The sequence below is a fragment of the Coregonus clupeaformis genome, chromosome 34 (assembly GCF_020615455.1).
Source record: "Coregonus clupeaformis isolate EN_2021a chromosome 34, ASM2061545v1, whole genome shotgun sequence".
NCBI lineage: Eukaryota > Metazoa > Chordata > Actinopteri > Salmoniformes > Salmonidae > Coregonus > Coregonus clupeaformis.
In genome coordinates this window covers 5015797-5036526 of record NC_059225.1, presented here as the reverse complement: position 1 = coordinate 5036526, position 20730 = coordinate 5015797, and the positions used below count along the sequence as shown (strand labels likewise).

The window sequence follows — 20730 nt, the reverse complement described above, 5'->3', positions numbered from 1 at the left end:
CAAATATAAACTATTGGAACCAAGACTTTTAAAAAATAAGGTAATAAGGTGAATGCACCAATTTGTAAGTCGCTCTGGATAAGAGCGTCTGCTAAATGACGAAAATGTAAATGTAAATGTTAAAAAGACGTGATATTGGCACAAGATGGAGGGAATGTTGGAACATAACTAACGACATTACAGTTAATTAAAAATGTACACTTCATCCAGTGTAAACTAATGTATACAATTTATTATACAAGAGAACAAATTCACAAATCCTACAGCACAACGGCAGAGTCATGTCTTAAGTGTAAAACTAACAATGACTCAATAACCCATGCTTTCTGGGAATGTTATAAAGTCCAAAAGTTATGGGCGGAGTTAGAAAGTTGGCTGTCAGAAGTATTACAATGTAAACTAACTTTTAATCAGTCTTCCTGCATATTTCAAGACATGGCATATGAGGGTGCAGTGAGATACCTGATGGGTTGGACAATACTTTTCTCGTCAATCATCTTGAAAAAAACGTATACTTGACTGAAAATCAACCAATCCTCTATCATTAACACAATGGAAAGGTCAAATGCTTTATTATCTAAATGTTGAAAGTGCGTGGGCGACGGAGAGAAACTAAATGGTGCAGTTTGAGGCATATTGAAGTACAAATAGTTCAATATGAAAAGTATGTTTTGTGGACCAAGGCCCAGGGTGGACTGCCTCTTCCTGTACCAGCAAGATAGAGGAGAGAGGAAAGAGGAGAGGATGGAGGAGAGGAGAGGAGAGGATGGAGGAGAGGAGAGGATGGAGGAGAGGAGAGGATGGAGGAGAGGAGAGGATGGAGGAGAGGAGAGGATGGAGGAGAGGAGAGGATGGAGGAGAGGAGAGGATGGAGGAGAGGAAAGGATGGAGGAGAGGAAAGGAGAGGATATGTGAGGATGAAAGAGAGGTGAGGAGAAGAGAATGGAGAGAGGTGAGGAAAAGAGAGAGGTGAAGAGGAGAGGAGAGGAGAGAGAAATTATAGAAAATGAGGAAATTATTTTAATCTCCGTTCCCTCAGCGGTCTGTCACCTGTCATCTGCCCGTGGCTCCACCACACAATTTGTGCAAATCACCATTGCTCTCTCCCTTCCTTTCTCTCTTGCCACGGCGGTAGGCCGAATCAAAGCGACTGAAGTAGTCCTAACACGAACCAAACGCCACCTTCACACCTGTCACTGTGTCACAGTCTGTCACATCTGTCCCTTTCAGAAGGGATTTCAGCTATGAGAGAGTCCAAGGGTGGGGTGACCCGGCAAGTCTCTTCTGTTCTGACAACTTGCCATCCCACAGTTACTGAAAGAAACAGAAAAAAAGAGTCCCGCAAAACAAAGGAAGAATGGGCATTTCTGCTGCGGGGAGTGAGAAGTATGAGATTCCTGCATGTTTTTCAGTTTCATTTCTCTTTGTGTGGTGTTCTCTCACAATCTTAACACATTGTCAGTACATAATGTACGGAATGAAATCCAGGCCCCAGAATCAATCCTCCACAGTAGATTAGGGATCAGTTTGCTCAGTTCGGTGAGGCAGCAGAGAACAAACTCATGGCAGAAGCAATTGGGGCCTTGTGGCCTGGAGGTAAGGCGTGTGTGGTGTGTGCGTGTGTGTTTACTGTATGTGTGGTGTGTTTGCGTGTGTGTTGGCTGTCTGTGTGTTGTGTTTGCGTGTGTGTTGGCTGTCTGTGTGGTGTGTGTGTGTGTGTGTGTGTGTGAGGTCTGGCTGGCAGCTGCTCCGGCCGTGGCAGTAATGCGTTCTGTTGTCACACCTAGAGCTCTTTCCCCTCCTCTTATCATCCTCACAGGAAGAGCTGCCGTCACGGGTAGCAGAGCTAAAATTAGTATCGCACTCCGATAGACCGCAAGTGAAATGCACTCGGCCCGAAAAGGGCTCCTTTCAGACGTCGGCGTGTTTCTTTTTCCTTGGGAGAAACTGACAGCTTAACGACGAAAATGCACACACACACACACACACACACAGAGACACACACACACACTAACCCTCCCTGTGCACTTCTCTCCTGCTGACTGCGATGAAATATTCAAAATGGGACGGAGGCTCTGGTTGCCATGGAAACCACCCACCAACTCATAGCAATCAATGAAGTTATCCGAATAGATGAAGGAATCTAGATGTTGTTGGGCCTCACCATTGCTGAGTAGTGAAAAGAAAAACCTACAGCGCATTCGGAAAGTATTGAGACCCCTTCCCTTTTTCCACATTTTGTTAAGTTAGCCTTACTCTAAAATTGATTAAATAATTTTTTCTCCCTCAATCTACACACAATACCCCATAATGACAAAGCGAAAACAGGTTTTTAGAAATGTATTATAAACTAAAAAAACTAAATACCTTATTTACATAAGTATTCAGACCCTTTGCTATGAGACTTAAAATTGCACTCATGTGCATCCCGTTTTCATTGATCATCCTTGAGATGTTTCTACAACTTGATTGCTCCATCTGTGGTAAATTAAATTGATTGGACATGATTTGGAAAGACACACACCTGTCTATATCAGGTCCCACAGTTGACAGTGCATATCAGAGAAAAAAACAAGCTATGAGGTTGAAGGAATTGTCCGTAGAGCTCCCAGACAGGAATGTGTCGAGGCACAGATCTGGGGAAGGGTACCAAAAAATATCTGCAGCATTGAAGGTCCCCAAGAACACAGTGGCCTCAATCATTCTTAAATGGAAGAAGTTTGGAACCACCAAGACTCTTCCTAGAGCTGGCCGCCCGGCCAAACTGAGCAATCGGGGGAGAAAGGCCTTGGTCAGGGAGGTGACCAAGAACCCCATGGTCACTCTGACAGAGCTCCAGAGTTCCTCTGTGGATATGGGAGAACCATCTCTGCAGCACTCCACCAATCAGGCCTTTATGGCAGAGTGGCCAGACGGAAACTACTCCTCAGTAAAAGGCACATGACAGCCCGCTTGGAGTTTGCCAAAAGGCACCTAAAGGACTCGCAGACCATGAGAAACAAGAATCTCTGGACTGATGAAACCAAGATTTAACTCTTTGGCCTGAATGCCAAGCATCACGTCTGGAGGAAACCTGGCACTATCCCTACGGTGAAGCATGGTGGTGGCAGCATCATGCTGTGTGGATGTTTTTCAGCGGCAGGGACTGGGAGACTAGTCAGGATCTAAGGAAAGATGAACGGAACAAAGTACAGAGAGATCCTTGATGAAAACCTGCTCCAGAGCGCTCAGGACCTCAGACTGGGGCGAAGGTTCACCTTCTAACAGGACAACGACCCTAAGCACACCACCAAAAAAATGCAGGAGTAGCTTCGGGCAAGTCTCTGAATGTCCTTGAATTGCCCAGCCAGAGCCCGGACTTGAACATCTCTGGAGAGACCTGAAAATACCTGTGCAGCGACGCTCCCCATCCAACCTGACAGAGCTTGCGAGGATCTGCAGAGAAGAAAGTGAGAAACTCCCCAAATACAGGTGAAGCTTGTAGTGTCATACTCAAGAAAGCTCGAGGCTGTAATCGCTGCCAAAGGTGCTTCAACAAAGTATTGAGTAAATGGTCTGAATACTTATGTAAATGTGATATTTCAGTTCTTTAAATTAATACATTAGCAAAAATGTCTAAAAAGCTGTTTTTGCTTTGTCATTATGGGGTATTGTGTGTAGATTGATGAGGGGACAAAAACGATTTAAATCAATTTTAGAATAAGGCTGTAACGTAACAAAATGTGGAAAAGGTAAAGGGGTCTGAATACTTTCCAAATGAACTGTATCTAAAGATTTGTGTTTTACTTTAGATTTTGAACGACTCTTGAACTCAATTACACCTGTGCTCACAGTAATCAAAATGAGTGATTGCGGGGCCAGGTGATCCAGTGACTTATGACTAATACTGCCTTGCTACTTGAAAAAGACCAATTTCACAGAGAAATTGCCCCGTATCAACCGTGATTGACATCAATTACCTCAAGTGAAATTGGGTCTCCGACCCTCCAGTGATGTATATTGCTTGTTCGCAAAACCAGCTATCTTCGTAGAGAGTAACTACCTGTCAAATGCTAAGCAGCCGGCAAGCCGCTTATACAATAAAAACATTAAAACCCGTCACTGGCTGAATAGCGTTGGGTGATGAGACTTAACTTTAAAAGGGCATTCTGACCCCGTCCACGGGTACAACAGAGCACAGGATTAAGTGTGTGTGTGTGTGTGTGTGTGTGTGTCTGTGTGTGTGTGTCTGTGTGTGTGTGTGTGACTGTGTGTGAGTGTGTGTTCAGTGTGTGTGAGTGTGTGTGTGTGTGTGTGTGTCTGTGTTCAGTGTGTGTAAGTGTGTGTAAGTGTGTGTGTGTTCAGTGTGTGTGTTCAGTGTGTGTGTGTGTGTGTGTGTTCAGTGTGTGTGTGTGTGTGTGTTCAGTGTGTGTGTGTGTGTGTGTGTGTGTGTTCAGTGTGTGTGTGTGTGTGTGTGTGTGTGTTCAGTGTGAGAGTGTGTGTGTGTGTGTGTGTGTGTGTGTTCAGTGTGTGTGTGTGTGTGTGTGTTCAGTGTGTGTGTTTGTTCAGTGTGTGTGTGTTCCGTGTGTGTAAGTGTGTGTGTGTGTGTTCAGTGTGTTCAGTGTGTGTGTGTGTAAGTGTGTGTGTGTGTGTGTTCAGTGTGTGTAAGTGTGTGTGTGTGTGTGTGAGTGTGTGTGTGTGTGTGTGTGTTCAGTGTGTGTGTTCAGTGTGTGTGTTCAGTGTGTGTGTGTGTGTGTGTGTTCAGTGTGTTCAGTGTGTGTATGGAACATGGCTCACAAAGAAATGAGGAGAGTTAGAGGTTAATTCCTTAAAGGAAAGACTCACCAATTTCTATAGATTCCTGGGGTTATTTCATGTTTTCATGTGTATCTGAGCTATTCCTCGTTCAAGCAGAAATACAACCGCTATGACGCGTTTTGCATCATATGAACATATGATATTCCAGAGAGCCAGCGAAGCGAGTGAACGCATCCAAATGATGACAGCACATCACTAATACCAATTAACGACAACCTGTGAACCATCTACCCGCGCTGTTTCAATTGAAACAGTCCACTCAATGAGGAGGAGGGAGAGTGAGAGAAAGCGGGAAATGGCCAAATCATGCCTTACCTTCGATCATGCTATTCAAGTCAATCTCTTCATCCTCCTCCTTGACTCGCAGATATTTAGTTGTGAGCCTATAGAAGAAAGAGAGAAAGAGAAAGAAAGATATTATCTTACAGAGGAAGCAATTCACTTCTAGGGCCAGCATTGAGGAGGACCTGCTTTTAAGTCATTACAAAGGAGTGGATATACCCCTGGGATGGCTTACATCAAAGTACAGTATATCGCCATGATGAGAAGGATTTACCAAGAAAATCTTCCAAAAGGACTAATTCGAGGCAGAAAGGAGTTGGAGCACTTAACAAAACAAGCAGATTAATTTATTTTAGCTCACTTTAATCCATTGTACAGGATAAAAACATGTGACTGACGTTTTGACGTCAAGCTGACGTCTTCCTCAGAGTGACCTGACCATTGCACTTAGCTGATATATACATTTTTGTAAATATTTGAGTATATCTTTTCATGTGACAACACTGAAGAAATGACACTTTGCTACAATGTAAAGTAGTGAGTGTACAGCTTGTATAACAGTATAAATTTGCTGTCCCCTCTAAATAACACAACACACAGCCATGAATGTCTAAACCGCTGGCAACAAAAGTGAGTACACCCCTAAGTGAAAATGTCCAAATTGGGCCCAATTAGCCATTTTCCCTCCTCGGTGTCATGTGACTCGTTAGTGTTACAAGGTCTCAGGTGTGAATGGGGAGCAGGTGTGTTAAATTTGGTGTCATCGCTCTCACACTCCCTCATACTGGTCACTGGAAGTTCAACATGGCACCTCATGGCAAAGAACTCTCTGAGGATCTGAAAAAAAGAATTGTTGCTCTACATAAAGATGGCCTGGGCTATAAGAAGATTGCCAAGACCCTGAAACTGAGCTGCAGCACGGTGGCCAAGACCATACAGCGGGTTAACAGGACAGATTCCACTCAGAACAGGCCTTGCCATGGTTGACCAAAGAAGTTGAGTGCACATGCTCAGCGTCATATCCAGAGGTTGTCTTTGGGAAATAGACGTATGAGTGTTGCCAGCATTGCTGCAGAGGTTGAAGGGGTGGGGGGTCAGCCTGTCAGTGCTCAGACCATATGCCGCACACTGCATCAAATTGGTCTGCATGGCTGTCGTCCCAGAAGGAAGCCTCTTCTAAAGATGATGCACAAGAAAGCCCGCAAACAGTTTGCTGAAGACAAGCAGACTAAGGACATGGATTACTGGAACCATGTCCTGTGGTCTGATGAGACCAAGATAAACGTATTTGGTTCAGATGGTGTCAAGCGTGTGTGGCGGCAACCAGGTGAGGAGTACAAAGACAAGTGTGTCTTGCCTACAGTCAAGCATGGTGGTGGGAGTGTCATGGTCTGGGGCTGCATGAGTGCTGCCGGCACTGGGGAGCTAGTTCATTGAGGGAACCATTTTATTTTTTTTTATTTTTTTCATTTAGCAGATGCTCTTATCCAGAGCTCTTATACAGTTAGTGAGTGCATGCATAAAAAATAAATAAAAATCATACTGGCCCCCCGTGGGAATCGAACCCACAACCCTGGCGTTGCAAACGCCATGCTCTGCCAACTGAGCTACATCCCTGCCGGCCATTCCCTCCCCTACCCTGGACAACGCTGGGCCAATTGTGCGCCACCCCATGGGTCTGAACCATGAATGCCAACATGTACTGTGACATACTGAAGCAGAGCATGATCCCCTCCCTTCGGAGACTGGGCCGCAGGGCAGTATTCCAAAATGATAACGACCCCAAACACACCTCCAAGACGACCACTGCCTTGCTAAAGAAGCTGAGGGTAAAGGTGATGGAATGGCCAAGCATGTCTCTAGACCTAAACCCTATTGAGCATCTGTGGGGCATCCTCAAACGGAAGGTGGAGGAGTGCAAGGTCTCTAACATCCACCAGCTCCGTGATGTCGTCATGGAGGAGTGGAAGAAGACTCCAGTGGCAACCTGTGAAGCTCTGAACTCCATGCCCAAGAGGGTTAAGGCAGTACTGGAAATGGATGGTGGCCACACAAAATATTGACACTTTGGGCCCAATTTGGACATTTTCACTTAGGGGTGTACTCACTTTTGTTGCCAGCGGTTTAGACATTAATGGCTGTGTGTTGTGTTATTTTGAGGGGACAGCAAATTTACACTGTTATACAAGCTGTACACTCACTACTTTACATTGTAGCAAAGTGTCATTTCTTCAGTGTTGTCACATGAAAAGATTACTCAAATATTTACAAAAATGTGATTGGTGTACTCACTTTTTTGTGAGATACTGTGTATATATGTGTATATATATATATATATATACACATATATATATATATATATATATATATATATATATATATATATATATATATATATATATATACACACACACACATACACACACACACACACAGTGGGGAAAACAAGTATTTAGTCAGCCACCAATTGTGCAAGTTCTCCCACTTAAAAAGATGAGAGGCCTGTAATTTTCATCATAGGTACACGTCAACTATGACAGACAAAATGAGAAAATCACATTGTAGGATTTTTAATGAATTTATTTGCAAATTATGGTGGAAAATAAGTATTTGGTCAATAACAAAAGTTTCTCAATACTTTGTTATATACCCTTTGTTGGCAATGACACAGGTCAAACGTTTTCTGTAAGTCTTCACAAGGTTTTCACACACTGTTGCTGGTATTTTGGCACATTCCTCCATGCAGATCTCCTCTAGAGCAGTAATGTTTTGGGGCTGTCGCTGGGCAACACAGACTTTCAACTCCCTCCAAAGATTTTCTATGGGGTTGAGATCTGGAGACTGGCTAGGCCACTCCAGGACCTTGAAATGCTTCTTACGAAGCCACTCCTTCGTTGCCCGGGCAGTGTGTTTGGGATCATTGTCATGCTGAAAGACCCAGCCACGTTTCATCTTCAATGCCCTTGCTGATGGAAGGAGGTTTTCACTCAAAATCTCACGATACATGGCCCCATTCATTCTTTCCTTTACACGGATCAGTCGTCCTGGTCCCTTTGCAGAAAAACAGCCCCAAAGCATGATGTTTCCACCCCCATGCTTCACAGTAGGTATGGTGTTCTTTGGATGCAACTCAGCATTCTTTGTCCTCCAAACACGACGAGTTGAGTTTTTACCAAAAAGTTATATTTTGGTTTCATCTGACATTCTCCCAATCCTCTTCTGGATCATCCAAATGCACTCTAGCAAACTTCAGACGGGCCTGGACATGTACTGGCTTAAGCAGGGGGACACGTCTGGCACTGCAGGATTTGAGTCCCTGGCGGCGTAGTGTGTTACTGATGGTAGGCTTTGTTACTTTGGTCCTTAGGATCCACAGTGTCTAAGGAGTACTGCCAGAATGCCTCTCTTTGTTTTAGTTTAAGTACGATGTCACCTCCTCTTATAAACCTGGGATGACTTACATCAAAGTATATCACCATGATATAATAAGATATCCCATTTTAAAAGTACATTGGCTTCATAGCATTAACAACATTGTACCATTTTACAAACTGCTGTACATCAATGGGCAATGTTCTCTTGGCAGAGAAAAACATCTGTGTCTAGTGCTGAGGTTAAAGTAATGATAGCTCTGTGAATAGTGGTCGTGATAGCATGTCCACAGCTATTCAGTGCTAGCTGAATAGTGGGCTGCGATGCAGCTTGGCAGCTTGGCCTCTTAGTTCTTTCTCATACAGTAAAGTAGACTGTAGGAGAAACACCATAGAGCCACACCTGATCCAAGTCTGCCTCATAGAGATAAAACATTGTTCTAATCAAATCAAAATAAAATGTTATTTGTAAAGAACAGGTGTAGACTAAAAGTGAAATGCTTACTTACGGGCACTTCACAACGCAGAGAGGAAAATATAGAAATGTTATAACACAGGGAATAAATGCACAATGAGTAACGATAACTTGGCTATATACACGGGGTACCAGTACCTAGTCAATGTGCAGGGGTACGAGGTAATTGAGATAGATATGTACATATAGGTAGGAATAAAGTGACTAGGCAACAGGATAGATAACAAACAAACAGTAGCAGCAGCGTACAGTACCAGTCAAAAGTTTGGACACCTACTCAAGGGTTTTTCTTTATTTTTTACAATTTTCTACATTGTAGAATAATAGTGAAGACATCAAAACTATGAAATAACACATATGGAATCATGTAGTAAGCAAAAAAGTGTTAAACAAATCAAAATATATTTTATATTTGAGATTCTTCAAATAGCCACCTTTTGCCTTGATGACAGCTTTGCACACGCTTGGCATTCTCTCAACCAGCTTCATGGAGGTAGTCACCTGGAATGCTTTTGCAACAGTCTTGAAGGAGTTCCCACATAGGCTTTATATAGCATACATAAAGGCTTCATATGCACTACATAAATGCTTCACAAATCTATACGCGTTTGTCATACTCTATAAACGGTGTATAAAGGATGATCTAACCAGTCCCACTATAGGGTGAATTGCCAAATGTGACATAACACACTATGTATGTTTATACACCATTTATAGATGACATATACTTAGATGATTTGTGAAGCATTTATGTAGTGCTTATGAAGCCTTTATGTAATGCTTTATAAAGTCTTTATAAGATGTACTTTGTTTAAAGTGGGACCGTTTTCTCTACGAGAAAGACCTGGACCAGGTGTCTGTGGACAAACTACATCAACACATCACACAGGTGCATGTTTTCAAAAAGTTACGGCTACTGCAAATTCTCTTCTCTTGTCATAACTGCGAGACGTCTTCGAGTATGTGCTCAGAGGCAGGGAAATGAATGCATGATGCCTGGCCTGAATATATCTGGCGGAACGATTGAGCTTAGAGGGGCGCATCACAGAAGCATAACTAGAAAGGACACGGCTATATACATAAATGACATTGACTTAAATGGGAACGTCTGTTCTAGTAATTCTACGGTAGCATAACCTTTAATGAGTTTCCTCCAAAAAGCACAACAAGTCCCCTCGTTGTCATGTCCTGTCAGACAGTGATTTAAAAGGGAGACTATACTGAGCCTCTGCCCTTCCTCCTGGATGATGTTACCTCTACAGGAGGATATTGACAGATCTAGAAGCAGTCAGAGACCATACCTGAATCCCCAATCATATCTACTGCAAATGTCATCTCACACAGATAATGTTAGACCCTGCTGTGTGAGAGCAGATAGTGACTGAAAATGATGCGAACAAGAATAGTATCTCCTATGTAAACATGTCAAGTCAAGTTTGCAGCGCAAACTATTGAGAACCATTGAAACGATAAGCTTTTAATTCAGACCTTCGACTACAGTATTGTCACCTCTTCTAGTGTGGGACTAACGTCTTCAATAATAAAGTGAGAAAGTGTAAATGTTTAACCTTGTTGAATTGGTCACTTAATCCCAAAATATTTTAGAGTGGCCTAACCTTAAATTCCCACAGTAAGAACTAACTTTTTAAGTTGGCCAGAAATTGCATGACGACTCATCCTGAATTTAATTCCGCTGCACTATCGATCGCTTCATACATTGTCTGAAAGCCGCTGTCCTAGAAGTCGTTTGTGCTGACGTCAAAATGAGGGTCGTTGTACAAAAATGTATAAATGATTGGATCGTCTCTAACCAATCAAGAGTATCAAAGCCAATGACTTAATTCATGATTTGTGTAAGACGGCTCTGGCCCAACCCATCGGTTTGTGGGACCAGTCATAACGCTCAGAATGTGTTCGCATTCTACAAGACGTTGGGGAGGAAAACAAATCCAGACTCATCGTGGAGAAGAAAGAAATGCTAGTGGGCGTGGCGTTTGGCCAGAGCGATGTGGAGGGGTAGTCAGGCTAGTGGGCGTGGCGTTTGGCCAAAGCGATGTGGAGGGGTAGTCAGGCTAGTGGGCGTGGTGTTTGGCCAAAGCGATGTGGAGGGGCAGTCAGGCTAGTGGGCGTGGCGTTTGGCCAGAGCGATGTGGAGGGGTAGTCAGGCTAGTGGGCGTGGCGTTTGGCCAGAGCGATGTGGAGGGGTAGTCAGGCTAGTGGGCGTGGCGTTTGGCCAGAGCGATGTGGAGGGGTAGTCAGGGTAGTGCAGAAAGGCCATGTGCTTTGTGTTACCATGGCTTTGAGAGTGGCCTGACTTAAAAAATGTCCCTTACAAATGTTTTGTACTCAGTGTGCAGTATGACATGCAATGCTCTGAAAGAAGAATTGCCTATAGCACATAGCGTACAGCAGCGGTCACCAACCAGTCGAACGCATTCGCTCTCCATAATTTCTATTAAAAAACAACGATAAAGCCTTGCTTTCTTCGTATTGTGTTTTTGTTTTGCACCGTTGGGGTAGGTGCACTTGATTCAGCAGCCCTAGCGCTGGGAAGGCAAAGTGTTCCCATTTTGAACCATTTCATGTGTCTAAAAGGTAGAACTCTGCATAGCCGGCAGGCCCAGAGAGCAAATCAAGTGCACCCCTAGGCCTACCGCTGGCTAATCAGATAGCTCAGATCACCATGTCTGCACAGTTTTCTCGAGCCATAGGCTGTAAAAAGAAGCTTTGAGAGCACAGCAAAGTTGATACCGTGAGATTTCAAAACTTTTAAAACCATGAGTAGAGAGAGACTCAATGAATACAGCAAAGTTAGTTAATGTTTAAGTTATTATTCAGCACTGTAAACACTTTGTTCAACACTTTTATAAGCCATAGAATGCGCGTTCTCCCTACTTCCACTCACGCTACAACCAGCACTGCAGCTGCAATGAATGAGCATAGCAAAGTGTTTCGATAAGCTTGCGTTGCTATTGTTAGCGACTTCATAAGAGTAACATGAATTGGCACGAGTCAGAAATAATGCAGTGCGACTTGAGTTTCGCCATCGGCTGGAAGACTGTCTCCTTTTCTCAGCGCAGGGAGGGAGAACGGAGGGACGGTGAGTCGCGTTAGAGGCAGCCTCACCGCTGCTCTCTCCCTCCCCTCAGACTGACCATCAGATGCAGGTAATCAATCAAAATAAAATAAAAGCTAATTATTATACTCACTCAGCTGTGCCTCCCAAGTAATACAACAAATTATATATTACTAGTGTGATAACACACCTAAATGTTTTAAATAAAATTTCAAAATGGTCTGAGAAGAACAACATTATCAGGGCAAATCAAGCAAAGCCAATATGCAGTGATAATGTATTAGGCATATAGCCTACTGCACAAACCTCATTGCTACAGTACTGTTTTTAATAGGTTAATGTTGCATAGGCTAATGTTTTTAGAAAAATCTGAGTGGTAAATCTCGGCTTGCTTTTGGACTCAGGAAAGATTGGTGACCACTGCAGTACAGGTATGAGACGAGGCGCTATATAAATACATAATGTACAGTAGCAGCAGTGCTTTTGAATTGAGCCTGACAGTGAAAACGAGAGAACGAAATCGAGGCGCTAAAGGAAGTTCCCATGGAAGAACTGTCAGTATTTCCAAGACTGACCAGAGACTGAAATAACCTTGAAGATCAGCAATGTTGAGCCAACACCATCCTAGAGGAATAGTTAGTTGATGTTTCATAATACACAAACCAGTTCAAAGAGAATCAAGTTCATTATTTCAAACTCTCGAGGGGTCTCTTCTCCCCAATTTAAAGTAGAGTCGACAAACAGTGAATGATTAATGAGATGAAAAGAGGGCGAGGGGGTAGGACGGCCCAGGAAACTAATCAAGGATTCATTATATATCCGGTTTTTAAATGGAAACAAATGGATGAAAACCAATTCTGTACCTTTTGAGAAGTAAAAACAACAACATTTGATTTCACCTAACTTGTACACTCTGTCATAAATAGCATATGAAAAAATTAAATAATAATAAATATTTAAAAAATATTACAGTAAGTGCCCATTAAGTGCCAAATGAGTGCAAACAGCGCTGACCCTAACAGGATTGATGATTTCATCTTAAATCAGTCATTAATCCCCTTGCGACAGGGGGATGGAAGCATGTTGTGTGCAACAGGAAGGGGCAATTGAATGTGAGCTTCATAAAAATGTTGAAATTGTTAAAACATTTCTTGCCTGCCTACAGTGAGGGAAAAAAGTATTTGATCCCCTGCTGATTTTGTACGTTTGCCCACTGACAAAGAAATGATCAGTCTATAATTTTAATGGTAGGTTTATTTGAACAGTGAGACAGAATAACAACAAAAAAATCCAGAAAAACGCATGTCAAAAATTTTATAAATTGATTTGCATTTTAATGAGGGAAATAAGTATTTGACCCCCTCTCAATCAGAAAGATTTCTGGCTCCCAGGTGTCTTTTATACAGGTAATGAGCTGAGATTAGGAGCACACTCTTAAAGGGAGTGCTCCTAATCTCAGTTTGTTACCTGTATAAAAGACACCTGTCCACAGAAGCAATCAATCAGATTCCAAACTCTCCACCATGGCCAAGACCAAAGAGCTCTCCAAGGATGTCAGGGACAAGATTGTAGACCTACACAAGGCTGGAATGACCTACAAGACCATCGCCAAGCAGCTTGGTGAGAAGGTGACATCAGTTGGTGCGATTATTCGCAAATGGAAGGAACACAAAATAACTGTCAGTCTCCCTCGGCCTAGGGCTCCATGCAAGATCTCACCTTGTGGAGTTGCAATGATCATAAGAACGATGAGGAATCAGCCCAGAACAACACAGGAGGATCTTGTCAATGATCTCAAGGCAGCTGGGACCATAGTCACCAAGAAAACAATTGGTAACACACTACGCTGTGAAGGAATGAAATCCTGCAGCGCCCGCAAGGTCCCCCTGCTCAAGAAAGCACATATACAGGCCCGTCTGAAGTTTGCCAATGAACATCTGAATGATTCAGAGGAGAACTGGGTGAAAGTGTTGTGGTCAGATGAGACCAAAATCGAGCTCTTTGGCATCAACTCAACGCGCCGTGTTTGGAGGAGGAGGAATGCTGCCTATGACCCCAAGAGCACCATCCCCACCGTCAAACATGGAGGTGGAAACATTATGCTTTGGGGGTGTTTTTCTGCTAAGGGGACAGGACAACTTCACCGCATCAAAGGGACGATGGACGGGGCCATGTACCGTCAAATCTTGGGTGAGAACCTCCTTCCCTCAGCCAGGGCATTGAAAATGGGTTGTGGATGGGTATTCCAGCATGACAATGACCCAAATCACAAGGCTCAAGAAGAAGCACATTAAGGTCCTGGAGTGGCCTAGCCAGTCTCCAGACCTTAATCCCATAGAAAATCTGTGGAGGGAGCTGAAGGTTCGAGTTACCAAACGTCAGCCTCGAAACCTTAATGACTTGGAGAAGATCTGCAAAGAGGAGTGGAACAAAATCCCTCCTGAGATGTGTGCAAACCTGGTGGCCAACTACAAGAAACGTCTGACCTCTGATTGCCAACAAGGGTTTTGCCACCAAGTACTAAGTCATGTTTTGCAAAGGGGTCAAATACTTATTTCCCTCATTAAAATGCAAATCAATTTATAAAATTTTTGACATGAGTTTTTCTGGATTTTTTTGTTGTTATTCTGTCTCTCACTGTTCAAATAAACCTACCATTATAGACTGATCATGTCTTTGTCAGTGGGCAAACATACAAAATCAGCAGGGGATCAAATACTTTTTTCCCCTCACTGTATCTATGGGCATCACAAAACACCAGAAAATGGCCAAGAGTAGAACCAGCTCACCTGCTTTTACACTATGGTTTGACTATTAAAATGTTCAATGTCTCTTTTGAAAAAAATATTTGTTTCACCACTTTAAAATGAGAGTTCAGTTCACGTAACAAGTTTGACATTAAAATGAGGGACAGACGTAAATGAATCACTCATCACATGAAATAAATAATCATCTTCAGAAATGACTGTGAAAGCAACAAAATAACTAAGGCTTTACAATGATGGTGGGTTTAAATCTTCCTAGAAGTCACAGAGGGTGCACAGAGCGACATGTCAAAATGCTAAATAAATGTGATTTATTGAAATCTCCAGGTCTATATTAAAAAGGGACGCAAAAGGCAGTCATTCCGTGGAACGATCCATGAATCCTATAGAATCCATGAATCCTATAGAAAGTGACTGTGCATAAAAAAATGATGTAATTTCTATGCCTTTGCCGTCCTTTCTCAAGGAGATTATGGTCAGAATATGATAGAGATGAGCCAAAATATCTCTGCTGCATTTGCTGCACTTGACTACAGAATAAAGGCATACTGGGATTTCATTTTTACTGCATCGTGAGGGAGGGATGCCAGTTCAGGAAATATTGATACAGATGTCTTACATAAAACTCCACTCCATTTATTTTTTATATATATAACAGGAAACTTACATAATCGTCAAGGCATGCAGTAATCTTTCAAAGGGTTCAACCATCAGTTCCTCCTCCTAACCCTATCCCCAGGATAACCTGGTTAACCCTAACAACAGGAGAACCTGGCTAGTGCGGGCAGTATGAGGGAAAATCATGACGGCCTACCCTGGCCAAACCCGGACGACGCTGGGCCAATTATGCGCCGCCCTATGGGACTCCCAATCACGGCCGGATTGTGATACAGCCTGGAATCGAACCAGGGTCTGTAGTGACGCCTCTAGCACTTGATGCAGTGCCTTAGATCGCTGCGCCACTCAGGATGCAGGGTTCTATAATCTGCTTGCTCTATATGACATTACTGTGCCCTCCCTCCCTCCATCCATCCATCCATCCATCCATCCATCCATCCATCCCTCCATCCCTCCATCCATCCCTCCCTCCATCCATCCATCCCTCCCTCAGGTAACATCTGCCAAAGTATGGCTCTGTAATGACAGAGCATTTGCATTTACATGAGCTTTACTCCCACGCCACATCAGTCTGGTGACAGGAGAGGGTAAATCATAGTGGCCGAGGTATGGATAGGGGAAAAACACAGGTCTGTAGGGTTCTGTAGCTATTTAATAAATTGCAAATTCAGAAATGAGACTGAGGCTATAAATGTATTGTGGCAATATTTGGTTTGACTTGAATCAATGCTGCAGATCCAGCAGGGATCAGTTCTATTTTAAATAGGTTTTGTGGGCGTAGGGAGATTGGATGTTCAATTTAATCAATCCAGCATTACGTGTGAGTGTTTGTGTGTGTGCGCACGTGTGTGTGTGCATATTTAAACTGATGCCTCGCATTTAGTGATGGAGGAAAAAAATAATCGATACAGCTACATATCGCAAATTTATTTTGGACGATATTATAAAAACGATACTTTGACTCCAACTATCGATTTGTTAACAAAAGTATGACATAGTCGGCTGTCCCTGAGCCGGTATTGTTCATCCTATATCTTGTTCTCCATCTTCTTTTAAAATAGTGAGCCAACATGTCTTCAGCACTTTTATTTCCCTGACCAAAACTAATTTTCTCTCTGCAGCAGACATATAGTGTGCAATATGTTGGATACATATAGAATCGTGAGAATCGTAATACATATAGAATCGTGAGAGTCATATCGGCATCTAAGTATCATGATAATATCGTATCGCGAGGTCCCTGACTTCCCCAGCCCTACTCGTGTCTCTGTGTAGCTCAGTTGGTAGAGCATGGCGCTTGCAACGTCAGGGTTGTGGGTTCGATTCCCACGGGGGGCCAGTATGAAAAAATAATGTACTGTAAGTCGCTCTGGATAAGAGCGTCTGCTAAATGACTAAAATGTAAATGTAAAATGTGATCTGCACTGCATCGAAGTGCTCTGACCACACTCTATCCATAGAGACAGACTGAGCTGAGTGGAGCCCAGGGCCAGTTCTGGATCAGTGCCCCTGCATCAACACCCTGTCAACCCCACCGAGAAGAGCCCCAGGGGGCCTCGCTAAAAGCCAGGTGTCAGAGCAAGCGGCTGTCTAAAAAGGCCCTGTTAGAGAGTACAGAGACGCAGAGCAGGTCCCACTCTGAAAATCAGAGAGAGGAGATGCAAGTGGTGCTATAAGATGAGACAGCTAACGCTTTCATATAATATTGACAGAGAAGGAAATTGGACTTGGAGGAGACACCGACGCACAAAAGTACGATTCAAGATGGCTGCCATTTGGAAGATGTACAGTACAATTGACCAGACCTCCTAAACTCCTGCAGAATGTTTTCAAACAAAAAGAAAAACATACTGATTTCATTTCAAGAAATTCCGCTCAGCAATGACCTCCTCTCACTCAAAAATCCATCACTTGTCACACATATCCTAACAACGTGGTCAACAACTACTATGGTTCACCAGAGTAACCAGTCTTATCCGAAGATGCAGAGTGGTGAAACGGTAGCCACAGATTTGCATAACCACCCTACCTCCACACAATTATAGGTCATATTCTCCCGACACGGTATCAATTGTGAGTAGGGGGATCGGACGGCCTCACGTCTTCGACCTGCTGAGAGTACGGAGATATAGCAATACCATTTCCGCATATTGTGCTGACCCGAACCATACAGTGCTGACTTCTATATTCCTTTCACGTTGTCGTTTGCAGCATGGACGCATAATCAGGCCAGCTCAGTACAGCTCAGATGTCTCAGTAGCGTAACAGGGTTAAGAAGGCCTTATGGTCTGAGGTGTAGTGTATAGTGTACCTGCTGGGTAGCCGGCCTCTCTTCCCCAGAGAGAGCAGTTTCTGTCCCTGAGCCGTGGCTGGTTCCTCCTTGGGCTCTCTCTTCACTAGGGGGTTGGCTGGGGGGCGACCTCTGAGACGAGCAGCCCCCTCGTAACCCGACAGCGTTGCCCTGAGAGAGAGAGCGAGAGAGGGGAGAGACAGAGATAGAGAGGGTGTGTGGGCAGGGGGAGAGAGAGGATAAAAAGGGAGAGGTTATAGTGAGAGATGGAGAGAGAGCGAAAGGGCAGTGAACAGAGACGGAAAAGAGAACAGGAGGATGAACATTAGAAAGACAGCTACACAGACAGGCAGGCGGTCAGAAAATCAACAGGGACTGGAAATAGCCTTAGAGGAGATGTGGGACGTCTACATATAGTTGATTTGAATTATTTAAAGATCAAATGTGTGTTTAACAGGTGGCATGAAGTTCAGGTGAGGACACTCTCTGCTAAAAGACACGAATATGGGCTCAACTGGATACAACCACACGTTACAGTGTTGCCATAGCATGAACAAATGTTTTTATCAGTACTACAGTGGAATAATAACACAGAACTGTTTTTGGATGCTGTAAGACTAGTGGCTAGACACCCTCAACAGGTAGATGCCTCCGTAGTCCATACTGAGAGACGCGTGCAGGAGTTCAAATGGTCTTGCTTTTGTACTATACGACCAGATCAAAATATAAAACATTTTAAGGAAACATTTTCATGTACTGTAAATGATTGATGAATCAATAAAGCAAATGCTGACCTTGAACGTAACATCTTCAGTACATCCTCATGAGTAACCACAAGTCTACTCTTAAAGAGAGTCTTTGGCAGGTACCACAACTTGACACCATTCAAAATCATATCACAAACACAGCATCAATTTAATTAGCTTCTCTAAACAGCCCAACATGTGAAATTTCAATCTGACATTACATCTGACACATTAAAGACGCCTCTGACGGGAATTTAAAAAAGCGGAGTTGATAATCAAGTTTGTTTTATATTAAAACCGTTCCCGCTCGGCTTTAAACTTGACAAGTTTCCTACTGTAAACTCTGGCGGGCTAGCCATCCACAGCCCGACCAGGCCTAGATAAATGGAGCAGACCCAATGCAATTGCAGAAAATCCCTCTGAGCAGCGTGTAAACTAAGCTGATCAGCGGTGCTGAGTCGGCGTTTAACCAAACGCTTCTGATACTAAACGCTTATGTATCTGCTGTGGACACTGTGGAAAAATGCAATTCACCGCCCTTAAACTTCTTAAACGCCAGAGAAGCCAACAAAACGTGATCTGCCTCGTCTCCATCGCTTGATGGAAACATTCTAACCTTGGAATTTGCAGAGAGTGGCGTGCAGTCCTCCGTTATGCCTTTTAGATAAAGCCTTAAAAATGTCACGACAGCTGTTATTTTGCTAGTTTAGAACAGTATCAGGTCCCCTCAGTGGAACATTGGATTACATTTAGCCAAGTCTCCTCTCCTTCCAAGGCTGTAGGCAGTTTCAATTAGAAATCTCAGTTGGGTGGCGACACTGACACAGTGTTTAAAGACTTCGAAAATGCATCCTTTCTTCCTCCACTCCTTGAAGTCATCACTTATATCTGACATGTCTGAATGGGTGAAAGCTATGAAGTGGAACTGTTGCTTTCACCTATCCTATCATGCTAGATTAGTGAGGATGGAAGGAAGCATTTTAACCATTTTCAAACAGGGCCAGCTGGCCATCTTGACACATCATCACAATGACATCACACCCCCTCACCTGGTCTCCATGGGAACATCCCGAGGTGGCGTGGCTTCCTCCTGGTCGTCGGCGGTGCACAGCCTCTTGGTCTTCTGGACAAAGTGTACAGGGACAAAGGTGATCTGCTTCTCGCCACCCAGCCGGTCAGGCAGCACGACCTCCTTCTTCATGTTGATGTCAGAGTAGGGACAGCCGAAGGCACTGTGGAGAGGAGAAAAATAAGAAGGGAGGCGTGAGTGAGAGAGAGAAACAGTGTGAGAAAGAGAGAGAGAGACAGTGTGAGAGAGAGAGACAGTGTGAGAGAGAGAGACAGTGTGAGAGAGAGAGAGACAGTGTGAGAGAGAGTGAGACAGTGAGAGAGAGAGAGAGACAGTGTGAGAGAGAGAGAGACAGTGTGAGAGAGAGAGAGACAGTGTGAGAGAGAGTGACAGTGAGAGAGAGTGACAGTGAGAGAGAGAAAAGTAGACAGAAAGACTGAGCCAGGAAGATAAAGAGGGAGAAAAGAAAGGGCCTCAAGCCTGTCGATACTTTAAAAGCCCTTCTCAGCCGGCCAGCCCAGGATGCAGCAGCAGGACATGTTTGTGTGTGAGGGTTCATTTGGCCTGGCCTGTCACAGCGTATTAGTCAAACCAGCCCTTCAAAATGACCATGTGGAGAAAGCCAGTGTAAAAACTGCTCAGCGTGTGGTGCTGAGGTCCAGGCCAACCAGAAACAGTAAAGAGTAGAGACACATTGCTATTGTGTGGCTGCTCAAAGTATTTAATGATATGCATCTCTAGGCTTTGCTGAGCCAGAGCACCTTTTCTGCAGAAAATCACTGCTTTAGAAATTCAGAGGCTAGCTCTCTCCGTCTGAGGATTCAACTCCTCTCCTTCCCTCCCCCGCTCATGCATCTTTTGGTTCAGTTTAACGAATTCCACTTTGGACCGTGACTCACGGCAACAACAAGACGACATAAACAAGACAAACCACAATGAAGAGGCCAACAAATGGGATGAAGAAATTAGAGAATGCAGCAAATGAAGTATGAAATGGAGTGAAAGAAAGCGAGACCGAGAGACAGAGAGCGAGAGAGACAGAGCGAGAGACAGAGACACAGAGAGAGAGACAGAGAGACAGAGAGACAGACAGAGAGAGACAGAGAGACAGACAGAGAGAGACAGAGACAGAGAGAGAGAGACAGAGACAGAGAGACAGAGACAGAGAGACAGAGACAGAGAGACAGAGAGACAGAGAAACCCCATTTTTTTCCATTGACATTTGTCTAATGCCTTTGGAT

The 20730-nt window shown here is 43.7% G+C and overlaps 1 protein-coding gene across 7 annotated transcripts in view; it reads right to left on the bottom strand.

Annotated features, from left to right (window-relative positions):
- Nucleotides 1–20730, bottom strand: part of LOC121549662 (lethal(3)malignant brain tumor-like protein 4) — a 109973-nt gene that overhangs the window by 38313 nt on the left and 50930 nt on the right. For all 7 annotated transcript variants that reach the window (XM_041861458.2, XM_041861459.2, XM_041861460.2 and 4 more), the window contains 3 exons: nucleotides 19470–19652; nucleotides 17696–17845; nucleotides 5113–5180 (listed from right to left, as the gene is read on the bottom strand). In XM_041861458.2, the coding sequence (XP_041717392.1) occupies nucleotides 5113–5180; nucleotides 17696–17845; nucleotides 19470–19652 (401 nt within the window). The remainder of the gene's footprint in view (nucleotides 1–5112; nucleotides 5181–17695; nucleotides 17846–19469; nucleotides 19653–20730) is intronic.